This window comes from Perognathus longimembris, chromosome 23 (genome assembly GCF_023159225.1).
Source record: "Perognathus longimembris pacificus isolate PPM17 chromosome 23, ASM2315922v1, whole genome shotgun sequence".
NCBI classification, from domain to species: domain Eukaryota; kingdom Metazoa; phylum Chordata; class Mammalia; order Rodentia; family Heteromyidae; genus Perognathus; species Perognathus longimembris.
Genome location: NC_063183.1, coordinates 26,121,910 through 26,136,668, shown reverse-complemented (window position 1 = coordinate 26,136,668; position 14,759 = coordinate 26,121,910). Strand labels below are relative to the sequence as shown.

The 14,759-nt window shown below is 39.6% G+C and overlaps 1 protein-coding gene across 5 annotated transcripts in view; it reads right to left on the bottom strand.

Moving 5' to 3' along the window:
• The window catches only part of Fam214a (family with sequence similarity 214 member A), a 55,740-nt gene that overhangs the window by 22,567 nt on the left and 18,414 nt on the right, over positions 1–14,759 (bottom strand). For all 5 annotated transcript variants that reach the window (XR_007208768.1, XM_048332150.1, XM_048332149.1 and 2 more), the window contains 3 exons: positions 3,191–3,375; positions 1,075–1,277; positions 727–852 (listed from right to left, as the gene is read on the bottom strand). Coding sequence is in view for 4 of the 5 variants with exons in the window: in XM_048332150.1 (XP_048188107.1) it covers positions 727–852; positions 1,075–1,277; positions 3,191–3,375 (514 nt within the window). In the remaining variant the exon portion in view is untranslated. The remainder of the gene's footprint in view (positions 1–726; positions 853–1,074; positions 1,278–3,190; positions 3,376–14,759) is intronic.

The following is a 14,759-nucleotide window of genomic DNA, read 5'->3' as shown; positions in this document are numbered from 1 at the left end:
CAGTTTTTTTTTTTGGTAGACTATCATTCCATTGCCCAAGCTATCTTAAACTTCTAGGCTTAAGTGACCCTCCTGCACTGGCCTCCTGAACTGTTGAGACTACAAGCATCCTTAACCATGTCCAGCTGTGTTTATATTTATTTGCATGTGTGTGCATATGTGTGTGTATGTATGTATGTGTGTAACATCTGTGTACTCCAGTCCTGAGGCTTGAACTCAGGGCCTGGCTACTGACCCTGAGCTTTGTGCTCAAGGACAGTGTTCTACCAACTGAACCATAGCTTAATTTCTGGCTTTTTGGTGATTAAACAGAGTTAAGAATCTCAAAGACTTTCTTGTCTGGGCTGGCTTTAAACCAGCTCCTCACATCTCGGCCCCCTGAGTAGTTAGGAATAAGGTGTGAGCCACCAGCACCTGGCTTGCTTTTATTTTTCAAAGCAAGATGCTCATTATAGAAATTCTAGGAGCCCAGGAAATGTTTCTACTTTATAACAGTAGCATTCAATCTTGGTTTTCTAATATAAGCTTAAAAATTCTCTTATTCTAAATCAAATTTAGCCCAATAAACAAAGTCCATACTGATGCAATCTAAATTTCTTTTAAGAAAAACATCATTAAATTTTATCTTATATTTAGAAATGAAGAAAATATATTATTTAAGAGGTAAAGCATCCTTCAGTCAGCTAAACAATGTGACTACCATTCCTTTTTTTGCCTTAGACATACCTGTAAAGAATATTTCGTGGAATAGCACCATGAGAAACACTCAGCCAAGCACTTAACTGAGAAAAAAACACAAACGAGCGGACAGCCAATAGAAGGGTCTTCTCTTCAACGAACCGCTCACCGTTCCTAAGGGAAGTAACAAAGCATACACTCAATGTCAGCAAGTATGCAGTTAGGAAAAGAACTTTTGAGGAAGAGAAAAGCTGGAGCTAAGACACACTCAGGATACACGCTTTCAAGAGCACTTGCCAATGCCATGGACTATAAAAAAACAGGGATCCAAAGACATGACAGAGGTGATTTTTAGGATGTAAGAGAGAAGTTGATACATTGAGTCTAACAACTTACTGCCGGGGAACTGGCTCCAAGATCCACCTTTCGAGCAGCAGGGCATCCTGTTTAATGGCCGGGTCGTTCAGGTCAGCCCCTTCTGTGCTGGGCCCGTCGTCGCTGTAGCAGCAGTCAGGCAGCAGCATCACCTCCACCATGATGGGCAGGCTGTTCTTCCACAGCAGGGCGACCTCAGACCTGGTGCGCCTGGCTTGGCGACACTTAAGGAAAAACACAAATGGAGTGCTGAAATGTCAAAGTTGGAATTGTAAAAACAAATCATCCCCTGTAGAACTTTGCTAAAGCTTTGCTATATAGGATAGCTTGTTAAATTATGTACTCAGGATAGTGATTGGTAGTGAATATTAATATGTAAATTTCCTGGGGTAGGGGGAGAATATCTTTGCACTATTCTGTGGAAAACAAAACTTCCATATACAATATTTGATGGGTCCCGGATTTGCCCCCCCCCCAATCTTGCCTACTTTGTTAATTTCATAGAAATGATTATATTAAATCTTAAGACCAAGATATCAAAATTTTATTTTCATTAAACACTAAAACAGGCAATACTTTTTGTGTGTGTGCCAGTCCTGGGGGCTTAAATTCAAGGCCTAGGTGCTGTTCTTAAGTTTTTCTCTCAAGGCTGTTGCTCTACCACTTGAGCCATGCCTCTCTTTGGGCTTTTTTGATGCATAGCTAGAGATGAGTCTCACAGACTTTCCTGCCTGGGCTGGCCTCAAACCAGGAACTTCAGATCTCAGCCTCCTCAGTAGCTAGGATTACAGATATGAGCCACTAGCACCCAACTTATATAATTTTTAAAATCTTGGACCATATTTCAGAAACTAATAACTGGGATAAAAATATTTAAAGTAGGCTGAGTGCCAGTGGCTCACACCTGTAATCTTACCTACTCAGGGGACTGGAGGATTGTAGCTTGAAGGCAGTCCTAGAAGAAAAGTCCAAGAGATCCCATCTCTAAAATAACCAGCAAAATGTCAGGCTGAAGCTGGGAACCAGTGGCTCACGCCTATCAACCTAACTAGTGGTTCAAAGCCAGCCAGGACAGGAAAGTCCATGAGACTCTTTTCTCCAATTAACCACTAGAAAACCAAAGTGGCGCTGTGGCTCAAAGTGGTAGAGTACTACTAACCTTAGGCAAAAGAGCTCAGAGACAGCACCCAAGCCCTGAGTTCAAGCCCCACAACCAAGAAAAAAAGTCAGGCTGGAGTTGTGGCTCAAGTGGTAGAACATCAACTGAGCAAACAAGCTAAGAAGAGTGTAAGAGGCCCTGAGTTGAAACACTGGTTAAATAACATCCAAGAAAAAAGAAAAAAATTCTTAAAGCAAATTATACCTTGCCTACCAAACATTTTTTGTATTGTTTAAAAAACACTAATGTAGTAAAAATATACTTCCATTTTTTTTTTTAAATCACATGAGCTCATGCCAATGGCTCATGCCTATAATCCTAGCTACTCAGGAGGCTGAGATCTGAGGATCAGGATTAGAAGGCCAGCCTGGACAGAAAAGTCCATGGGATTCTTATCTCCAATTAACCACCAAAAAGCCAGAAGTGGAGCTATGGGCTCAAGCACTAGAGAGCTACCCTCAAGAGAAAAACTCAGGGACAACACCTAGGCCCTGAGTTTAAGTCCTAGGATTGCACGAAAGCAAGTCAAGCAAGAAAGAAAGAGAGGGAGAGAGAGGGAAAGGGAGGAAGAGGGAGAGAAGGGAGAGAAGGAAGGAAAGAGAGAGGAAGGAAGGAAGGAAGGAAGGAAGGAAGGAAGGAAGGAAGGGAAGGAAGGAAGGAAAAACACAAGAGGGAAATTGGTTAATGAGAGGAAAACAATCCTAACATCAATTTGTCACATGAACAGAAGTTAAAAAAAAAAAAAAGGAAGACCCAGGGCAGAGACTCCAAAAAGAAGAAAACCAAACCATAGCAATGGAGACAGTCCATGAGTATGAAAGGGCAGATACGAAATTGGCTACCCTCCTCCCCACTGATCAGCAGAGCTACCCAACCATGCATGCCCTTGTTTAAGAGCCAATTTTTAATAAAGGTGATGGCAGAATTGAAAGTAGTTTACATAAAAGAGAGAAAAAGCATTCACCACATGCTTCTCACCTGGGCCAGTTTGTCATTGCATTCGTGTTTGGTGGTTACTGGGTAACAAGACTGTGCAGGAGGGCAGTGGAAACTTTCCGTTCGACCTTTTACAGAACATTCAGGAGTTCGTCCTTCGGTTATTAGTAAGGCCAGAGAGACCAAGAACTCTTCAGCATCATATTCAAAATATTCATCCAGGGTATCTGAAATTTAAAAAAGAAAACTATTCTTTGCCATCAAGACATTCACCACTTTCGTGAATGTTTTTCTTCAGTGCTGGGGATTGAAACCAGGACTCTGCAGGCACTAAGGAAAGCCTCTGTCACTGAACTATGCATATACCATCCTTAACATACTCCTAATGAGAACTCATTTGGCTGGGCATGATGGCACGTGCTTATAATCCCAGTACTTGGCAGGCTGAGGAAGGATAGTGAGTTCCATACCAGCCTGAGCAATAGAGAGAGATGCTGCCAGACAGACGGACAGACAGATTTGAATGTATTTGATATATATCAAAAAGTAGAGCTTTTAAAAGTACTATAGACACATTTAATACAGTTCTAAAATACCTGACCCTCAAAAGCCTGGAGCTTGTAACTCTGATTTTATACATTTTCATATAGCAGAACTGGATGGATGCTGAGATGAACGGACTTATCCCTTGAATTCTGTAATGGAACTTCTAACAAGCTGACTTATTCAAGATCACATCATGCAAGGTGGTAACTGGGATCTAGATCACATGCAAGATGGTAACTGGGTTCTAGATACCTAGACACCTGGTTGAATATACATTGCCTGATTACAAACTAAACTGAGGATTTTCTTCTATCCAGTTTATGAGTAACACAGAAAAGCCTGTCAAACTTTAAGATGCTAATTGAAATATGAAAGTATCTTTTAAACATTTTTAAGAAAACTATAGTATTTTGTGAAAAGTAATATTCAGGATTTAAAATGTAGTATCAATTATAGGGAAATTTCTTTTTCTTCAATGGTACACTTCACTCGTCAAATCTTACAAATTTCTAAAGATCCTTAAAAGAGTTAATGACCTAGGAGCGGTTTTCAAATTATAAGCTCCTATCAAAATATTATGCCTATATTAATATTAAAAAAGAAAATAAACATCTTTTTTCCTTTAAAAAAAAGGGTTAGGCCAGGTGCTAGTGGCTCATGTCTATAAACATAGCTACTTGGGCAACGGAGATCTGAGAACCTGGTTCAAAGACAGCCAGGGCAGGAAAGTCTGTGAGACTCTTACCTCCAACTAACCAGCAAAAAGCTGGAGGTGGAGGTAGAGCTGTGGCTCAGTTGCTAGAGCACTAACCTTGAGCAAAAAAGCTGAGAGCCCAAGGCCCTGAGTTCAAGCTCCAGAATTGGCACAAAAGAAAAAAAAAATAGGGTGCTGGGAATATGGCCTAGTGGTAAGAGTGCTTGCCTAGCATACAGGGAGCCCTAGGTTTGATTCCTCAGCACCACATATATAGAAAAAGCCAGAAGTGACACTGTGGCTCAAGTGGTAGAGTGCTAGCTTTTAGCAAAAAGAAGCCAGGGACAGTGCTCAGGCCCTGAGTTCAAGCCCCAGGACTGGAGAGGAAGGAAGGAAGGAAGGAAGGAAGGAAGGAAGGAAGGAAGGAAGGAAGGAAGGAAGGAAGGAAGGAAGGAAGGAAGGTTCACACTGTATAGCTCTAAAATATATAATGTTATATGATTTTTTTGTGTGTGTGCTGGTCCTAGGGCTTAAACTCAGGATTTGGGAACTACTCCTGAACTTCTTTTGCTCAAGGCTAGCAATCCACCATTGAGCCACAGCTCCACGTGTGTGTGTGTGTGTGTGTGTGTGTGTGTGTGTGTGTGTGTGTGTTCTAGGGCTTGAATTTAGACTGGGTGCTGTCCTTGTGCTGCTTTTCTCCAGGCTGGTGCTCTACCACTTTAGCTATACAGCTCTACTTCCAGCTTTTTGATGGTCAACTGAAGATAAGAGTCTCATGGACTTTCCTGCCCTCCTCAGATCTCAGTCTCCGGAGTAGCTAAGATTACAAGGTGAGCCACAGGCGCCCAGTTTGTTTTTATTCTAAATTGACCCCTATTAGCTACATATTTTTGGGATACAGTATGATGCATCAATACATAGAAACAATGTGCAATGATCAAGGTATTTTTTGGTATTATTTCAAACATTTATCGACTCTTGACCCTACTTTTTAAATCTTTAAATCTTTTTTTTTTTTTTTTGCCAGTCCTGGGGCTTGAACTCAGGGCCTGAGCACTGTCCCTAAGCTTCTTTTTGCTCAAGGTTAGCACTCTACCACTTGCGTCACAGAGCCACTTCCAGCTTTTTCTGTTTATGTGGTACTGAGGATTGAACCCAGGGCTTCATGCATGGTAGGCAAGCAGTCTACTACGAAGCCACATTTGTAGCTCTGTATTCTTAAAATCTTATCTTTACATGTAGTTTACAGTTTTAAAATGTGCAGTTCACTTAGTCAGATAGACAATCATTCTTAAAAATCCAAATCCAGAACCTATCCACTGCAGCATACACCTAGGCGACCACCCCTGCATCATGATCTCCTGGTGGCATCTGCAGGCTTGTGACCAGAGCACTACTATGGGCCCTCTCCCAAACACACAGCATCAAAGCCTGGCTAAAAACATGTTAGCCATTCCACCTAGGGCCTTATACAGGAAACACACTGAGCAGTACTCCTAACCTGCCAGCAACTCGTAGAACTACTTTTAAACACCACTGATATCAATGTACATATCCTAAAAGAACACTTGAGTATTCCTTCTACTGAGAGAATTATAGAAAACTACCAGGTAAAGTGGAGATGGGATGGGCACAAGGGAGGGCACTAAAAGGGGGCAAGAAATGGTAGGGAGTACTGCCCGACCGATTACTAGCACTCTATGATACCTTGCTATTATCATACTGGCATATCCAAAGTAGGGACTGGTTTACTTATACACTAAGAACTACAAAGTATAAAACGTTAACAGCTGAACTTTCATGAAAAGCACTTTTGAATACATATTTGATTATAATTTGGTGACTTTGATTATCTCCTCCAGTAGAGTAAGCTAAACAAACTCCCACACTACAGCTAGAGTTTGCAGTCCTCTGTCCAGGTGTAAAATATTTAAATGAAAAATTTTAAATAAAGTCTAGAGAAGTTGCCAGGCATTGGTGGCTTACATCTATAATGCTACCTACCTAAGAGATTGAGATCTTGAGGATGGAGGTTTGAATCCAGCCCAGGAAGCAAAGTGCTTGGGACTCTATTTCCAAAATTACCTGCAAAACTCTGGTCTAGAGGTGTGGATCAAGTACAAGATTGCCAGCCAAGCAAGCTGAGCAAGATCAAGGGTTTAAGTTCAAGCCTTGACGCTGGTAGTTTATAGATAGTAGTTATCTATTAATTACTTGTAACTATTACATAAGTATTCTAAGTAATACAAAAAAGGATGCAATAGCTATATAAATATTGGATCAAATGATACTGTTTGTGAGACTACAGGTCATTTCACAGCGATAAAAAGGCTTTTATTTATTTTATTACAATTTTGCTTTCACTATAAATTTCATTTAAGGCACTTAATGACAAAATGTTGGCAAAATGTCTAGAAAAGCTGGGCGCTGGTGGCTCACCCCTCAGATCTCAGGCAGCTGAGATCTGAGATCTGAGGATCCCCCAGACAGGAAAGTCCATTAGACTTCTATCTCCAATAAACCACTAGAAACCCAAAAGTGGCACTGTGGTAGAGCACTAGCCTTGAGCTGGAATGCTCAGGGGCAGCACCTAGGCCCCACAACTGACAAAAAAAAAAAGCTTAAAAAGAACTTTCTCTTGTTCATCTTTAATTTTTAATTGTTATTGTAAAGGTGATGTACACAGGGGCTATAGTTACATGAATCAGGTAATGAATATAGGTTTTTTTTTTTGACAAGATCACCCCTTCCTTTGCTGTCTCCTAGTTTTCCTCTCCCATTCTCAACCACAAGCTGTATAGTTCATTTTCAACATTAATGTCTAGTGAGTTTCACTGCTGCATTTGTTCACCCTTTGTTTCTCTTATTCATCTTTGATGCATGAAAACCTGATGTTGGGCTAGCATGAGGCCACAATTGTTGACAGCTTTTGAAAAACACCATCAAAATGTACTGAGCTGGAAGCTATCAGTCTGTGTGAATAGGAACAAGAGCCAAAGTACAATGCTATGGGGGTCTTTGGCTCCCTCCCCATGGACCTCTCTCCTGCCAGCTCAAGAGAAGCCTAGCTATCACTTCAGAGGTGGAGAAGTTTGTTGGACTACACTACATACATGCATGAAAATGATAGTGAAATCCTCCCTTTTTTGGCTAATGTATGCTAATAAAAGAAAGTCTCCCCTCCACGCCCCCCCCCTAGAAAAGCCTATTGTTTGAAGAAGCAATTTTTAGGCAAAAGTAAACAGATCAATTATTTAGGGTGGAAAATTATAGTAAATGGCTGTGATAAAAGATAGCAACTTACTATAAGGCTGGTGAGAACAGGAACAGGAACTTTATATAAATTTGTTTCCTAAAAAGCAAGTTTCAAACTAGTCTATATCCTCTTTAAAATGGTAACTCTGCCAAAGGCAGTGTACTTTAATAAAGATAATGAGCAAGTGGTACGATTTAATATCAAAAGTAATGCTTTTAATTAATTATTTTTTTAATTTTTTAATTTTTTTTGCCAGTCCTGGTGCTTGGACTCAGGGCCTGAGCACTATCCCTGGCTTCCTTTTGCTCAAGGCTAGCACTCTGCCACTTCTGGCCGTTTTCCATATATGTGGTGCTGAGGAATTGAACCCAGGGCTTCAAGTATACGAGGCAAGCGCTCCTGCCACTAGGCCATATTTCCAGCACCATTAATGTTTTATTAGATGGTCATTATCTGCAACTTCAGGCAGTCAAGAACAGAATATTTCCTAGAACCAGATTAAACTAATTTTAGTAGTTCAATTCACACACAATTAGAATTACTGTCAACTAAGCGTAGCTATTAAGATCAAGCAAGTATTTACTGCTATATTATTCGAAAATCTATTTAGAAAACTTGCTAATCTGATTAAATTCTATATTTAACTTAGATAACCAACACAAAAAGGGACTGTTGGAGAGAAGTTCAAGTATCAGAGTGAATGCTTAGCAAGTGTAAGAACCTAGTTCAAACCCCAGTATATATTTAAAATTTTTAAACAGTTGGGAGACAGTTGGCTACACAGTGAGACTGTCTAAAAAAAGGGGGTGTGTGTGTGAAATACTCAAAGGATGTTGGTTCATGTACACCATCTTTCTTTACATGTTATCCCATCTTGTCTAAGCCCTTACTCTCTTCCTTGATTTCTACTGTTTTTAAGGAGATTCTTTTATCTCATACTTTTGCTTCCTAGAAAATCTAGAAGATAGTAAATTTCATTTGAAGCTCTCTGAAAACAAGACCACCTGTCTTACTGCTGCCCAGCATCGAACCTGTCACAAACAGCAGCACTTGAATGAGGGCTCAGTTTCCTTACTTTCAGCAGTAAAAAGCTTGCTTTCATCTTTCCAAATAATTATTTATTATTTCCCTGGATTTCATATGTTAATAGCCGCTTTTCTATCTTACCAATATAATTCTCTTAAGCTAACAAAGAAACATTTGCTTTAAAATAATGAAAGTGCTTTAGGCAATCCCTCATAAAGTCTCTAGCACAAGGGCTGAACATCTGAATCAAAGATCAAAAAGGGAGAGAGTACTTCCTGAATTCTATGTTCAAATGGATCACTGGCATTTCCGGGCCTCAACAATCTTTAAAGGGATTATAGATCCAACACATCACAGCATTCAAAACATTAAAGCTCAAAAGAGAAAACTAAATTTTAAGTCATTTGAAAGACTGGCTAGCAGGTCTGGGGCTGGGGCTGAGTGGAAGAGCATGCACTTGGCTACAAGCACAAGGCCCTGGGTTCAATCGATAAATGAAATCAGGGTCCTTCAAAGTGCTATGGGAATAGTTAGGGAGGACCAAACCTTGGACATCAGAGAAAAGTTCCCAGAAGACACAATATTTAAAAATGTGAGAACTAGTCAGTGCTCTTCTGGAAATTTACTGGCATCCTTTAGTTTTGCCTATGTTAAGTTCAGACTGCCAGAACTTTGCTTGTAGTCATGCATCACAGATGTCAGGGCACAATCTTACAGATTTTATTCATTACTTCTTACCTGTACTGACCCTATTTAATTTCATTTCTCACTGCTCAGTGTAAAGTATCAGATGTAATTCATCACAATCTCAGGGCCTGAAACCTCCCAAGCAGAAAATACTGTCCTTTTCATTTTTTGTCTTTTTGTGGGAACACTCGTGATTGCATGGTGTTATCCCTACACACTTCAGGCCGAGGGAACTCTGGGACCAGGAGACAAAAATAGCATCACAGAGAAAGGCAAAGTCTTGTCTCCCCAAACCACAAGTTCTAGATTTAGCAGTATGCTCAAAGGAATACTCTGTGTTAAAAAAGCAACAATCTACTATTCCAGTGCTGTTTAGATTTGTTCCAGGTTTACTAGTCCAGATAACTGGCACATAACTTTCCAAAATTATCCTTAAGCTTAACCTAATTTAGTGGTGCTTTTTTACCTCGTGGGAATATGGTTACAACATAGCCTGGTCCCCCCAAAAAATACACTCTGTCCTTCCAACCTCCTTCCTTCAACCACATGCCTGACTCTTAACTTCTTCTGAGTATTTTCAACATTCATACTTTCCACTGGGTGTTTGTATGTGTGAAACCTAAAACTCCTGGAAAAATAAAAAGATGATGGAAGACAGATATGTTTTTAATTAAGAGCTTAGAAACTTAAATGCCCACAGTAAGATCAGTTTGGCTTGATTCTCTTAAACAATGATGGAAGTAGGTGGGTCTGTCGTTTCTAGAGCAGAATGATTTTTGGAAGGGATTCCAGATGTTAGCCTCCGGCCAAAAGAAATGTCCTTTAGGTCTCCTCTAATCTGAGTCTACAACTCAGAGACCTGAGCACTGCATTCCAGGCTGGTGTTTTCGTGTTAGGTTCTTTCCCCCTTCTCCCCCCCCCAGTCCTGGGGCTTGGACTCAGGGCCTGAGCACTGTCCCTGGCTTCTTTTTGCTCAAGGCTAGCACTCTGCCACTTGAGCCACAGCGCCATTTCTGGCCGTTTTCTGTATATGTGGTGCTGGGGAATTGAACCCAGGGCCTCATGTATAGGAGGCAAGCACTCTTGCCACTAGGCCATATCCCCAGCCCTTGTGTTAGGTTCTTAGCCAGATGTCTATCCAGAATACAGGAGTCAGTGCGGGAATTCTGGATAGTCATCAGGACAAGCCAGTCTGCAAGAGTACTAATTTATGGAATGCATATAGGCACATTTTCACCATCACCTTTGAAGCTAAAATATAGCACCTGTGTTCATGATGTATGCATGATGCTTTGCTTGCATATATATCCTTAATGCTTTGTCCAGTCTGTTTTAATCCTCAAGTCTTCAAAATTAATGCTTTTAGACTCTTGATTAAGATCAAATTCTTTTAACAAAATTTCTTGATCAAATTAACATCATTAAAAAAATGTATGACACGCCTATAATCTTAGCTACTCAGGAGGCTAAAGATTGAGGTTCAAAGACGGCCTGGACAGGAAACTCCCCGAGACTCTTATCTCTAATAAATTACAACAACAACAAAAAGCCAGAAGTAGCACTGTGGTTCAAGTGGTAGCATGCTTGCCTTGAGCAAAAGAAGCCCATGGAGGGGGCTGGGGATATGGCCTAGTGGTAAAGTGCTTGCTTTGCATACATGAAGTCCTGGGTTCTATTCCTCAGCTCCACATATGTAGAAAAGGCCAGAAGTGGCACTGTGGCTCAAGTGGTAGAGTGCTAGCCTTGAGCAAAAAGAAGTCAGGGACAGTGCTCAGGCGCTGTGTTCTAGCCCCAGGACTGGCCAAAGCAAACAAACAAAAAAAGAAGCCCATGGACAATGCCCAGGTCCAGAGTTCAAGCCCTACAACAGGCAAAAAAAAAAAAAAAAAAAGAATGTATGAATCTCTGGATATTTTCTACAAAATTCTAAGAATACATACACAGATACTTTGCTTTTTTTCTAGCAAGACAGTTGACATCTTTCAGCTGATTCTCTAACAGGACAATATGAGACACTGACAGCAATCATTCTTTACCCATGTGAGTATTTTTGAGTGATCTAAGGTAAATACGCACTGCCCAAACATAGACACCAATGCTATGCAGTTAGGTAAAATCAGGATACTTCTCTTTAAAAGGGTTCTCCTCCCCTTTGACATCTATAATCTCTGAGGTAACGCAATAATACTACCCTAGTAGTATTACTGATGCTAACAACACATTGTGAAACATGGAATATAGTGGGTTTTTTTTTTTTGCTTTTTAAACTTACTAGTTCTCTAATTCTGAATAAGCTAAACTGTATCTTTAGGAAGTTAGAGAGCTAAATGTTTATATAGGAATAAAAAAAAATATCTTAGCACTGGGGCTAAACATATAGCTCTGTGGTAGAGGGCTTGCCTAATGTGCACAGGACCCTGAATTTGATTCCCAACAAAATAACTGCAACAAAATAACTTCAAAAAACAAGAAAAAAAATACCAGCTTATTTACTTATTTAAAGACAAGGTCTCATGATGTAGCTCAGGCTGATATTAACCTCATGCTTCTACCTCTTCAGCTCCCAAGAACTGTGATTAAAGGCATGTGCCACCATGCCTGACTCAAATTTTAATGCTGCATATTTTGCAGTGCAAGTCAAACAATAGAAACATGTATAACTGGCATGGTTTCCCTCTCATACACTGAATTGTAAGAAGGTTATAGAAAAACCAGAGGCCTAACTATATGAGGAAGAAGCCTTGTTTTCAAAATATCTTATCCTGATTATTTCATATAATGTATAATTTTACTTTCACTGTGCTTATCATAAATAAACCTTCTCATTTATTTCCTTTGGTGTTCAGAAACCTTTGGAAGAGTAAAGTTGAAGAGCCTAATGAAGAGAGAACAAGACAATAATAATCTCTTAGTTTCTCAATTAATAGACTTCATGCTGCCACATTTTAACAAGGCTTCATGACAAGATATTATATAATCAGATCCAATTAAGACTACAAACAGCTATATTTTTAACTCAAGCTTCTGATTTGTAGATAGTGACATCTGAAGATCCTTGCAAAAGTAATAAAGTGTATGCTATAGCAACACTGATCCATGACAATGCTTAAGAATAGCTCTGTGGATGAGTAGGCACCTGCAGTCCCAGTGAGTTGGGGGGCTGAGGTGGAAGGGTCACTTGAGCCCAGCAACATAATGAGACATCTGTCCCAAAGAAAAAAGCAGGGGTGCATGTGGATATAATAGAGGGGTGGGAAAGAAGGAAAGAGAAATGCCCCTCAAACAGCTAAAACCAAGCATCCCCTGCCCAGCCAGCTATGAAAGCAAATCTTTCTTGGATCCAAACTGTGGGTAAGTAATTGAACTCCCACATGGAAAAGTTACAGAGCCCTCTTGTCAAATGGCACTTAAGGTGGACATTTAAACACTTGAGGAAACAAACATTTGTGATAATACCTGTAATGCAGTTATAGACCCAGACAAAAAGAAAAACGATTATTGCATCTTCCCACCCTGAAGTTTTAATTAATAATAGAATTTAGAAACTGGGGCTGGAGATATGGTTTAATGATATAATGCTTGCCTAGCATGTACAAGGTCCTGAATTCAATTTCCAGCAAAACACACACACACACAAAACAGAACTTAAAAACTATAAATAAGGAATATTTCGATCATAGCCTAGTAATTTTAAAATAAAACTATTTTGCATATCAGTTACAATTAGAGCTATAGTTTATGACTCTATCTGATAAATACTAACACTTCTATTTGTTTTTATCAAGTCACTAAAAAGAAAAAGACAGACAAAAGAAATCATTGTGTTTGTGAGCCAAAGTACTTTTTCACACGCACAAAAATATAGAGCCAATTCATAGGTCTAACACAGAAAAAGACAATGAAAATTCTACTGTCAAATAAAGAGTTGAAATATGCCAGCAATGCTATTATAATTGGCTAGTTTATACACTTCAATTACCCTGAGATTGTTACATTGAACAGGAATTTTCAGACGCTCCATTATACAAAACATCTTTAGACACCGAGCCCAGGAATAAAATCTGGGTTTCTGCCAAGAATATTCCTTCTGGATACAATGACAGAGCCTTTGTGTGACACAACAGCACACTCAACTTTCTTGCCGGTTTCATGTGCCTCCATCTTTTGCAGTCTCTGAATGAAAATAGCCTGCTCTTGGAGGGTCTATTCTTTTGAATAAACCAACGAGAAAAGGGTAGCAAGCCAGCTGAAGAAAAACTTTGCTTTTTGTGATTGTTAGTTAGAAAATAAAATTAGTAACTACGAGAATGAACTCAAAAATAAAAATGACTAGACTGACCTCATAGGGTTAGTGCTTTTTGGGACAGTGTCTTCCTATGTAGTCCAAGCTGGTCTCCAACTGTAGCCATGCACTCTCACACCCAGCCTAGAGTCATATCTAATGTACCTACCTGGGTCTTGCCTGTGTAGTCCTGCCTCCCTTCCCCACCTTCCACTCAAGTCCCTACACCTTACAAAGCACAGCTCCCCTTCTAGCAATGAAGACTTTACAATGTGGAGGCCAACAAGGTAACAATCTTGCTATAATTTTTATTATGCCTTCTCTCAAATATTTAGAAATGTCTTTATGTAAACTTCAGTAACATGCAGATCTGCGTGAAACACATTTTTAATGCTTAAGACTATTTTATAAATCTGCACTGATAAGTTTGTCTTTTCTCTTTTTTTTTTTTTTCCCCTTGAGAAAGGGTCATGCTACATAGCTCAAGCTGGTCTTGAATTCGACTATGCTTACCTCTCAGCTTCCCAAATGCTGGGGTTGTAGGTGTGGGCACCACACCTGGCAAGTTTTAATACAACTACTATATGTGTTGCTGAAAACAGGCAGTAAGGGGCATAAAACCATGGGTTTAAGTTGTTTTTAAAGAAAAGAAATCTCTCTGCTCATAAAAAATGCTAGCACTGAGTCCTAAGACTTTCTAACTACAGACCAACCAAACCAATCCTGTTCCAAAACATAACATTGGTGAGGGTAACAAGTAAAGCTCTAGTAGTAATTTTAAATTTGTACTTTCCTCACTTGACCTAAGACACAAAGTAAATTAAAAAATTTGAAAAAACTTAACCAGTAAACTAAAGGAAAAACTGGACATTCTTGAAAAATGATGGACAATATGCTAATTAGCCTGCTCTGCCTCAATTAGTTTGAGTCACAAGTGAAATTAATTACATAAATTCTAATTGCATAAAATCTGAGGGAATACAAGAAAAAAGGAGAAAGAAGCAACCTTTTTTCTCTAACTTTTATATAATCTGTTAGGCAAACCAGTTTTTTCCAGATCTCACATGAACACACTGCAACCCATATTCTGCTGAAGTATTGAGTTAGTATGGTTTAA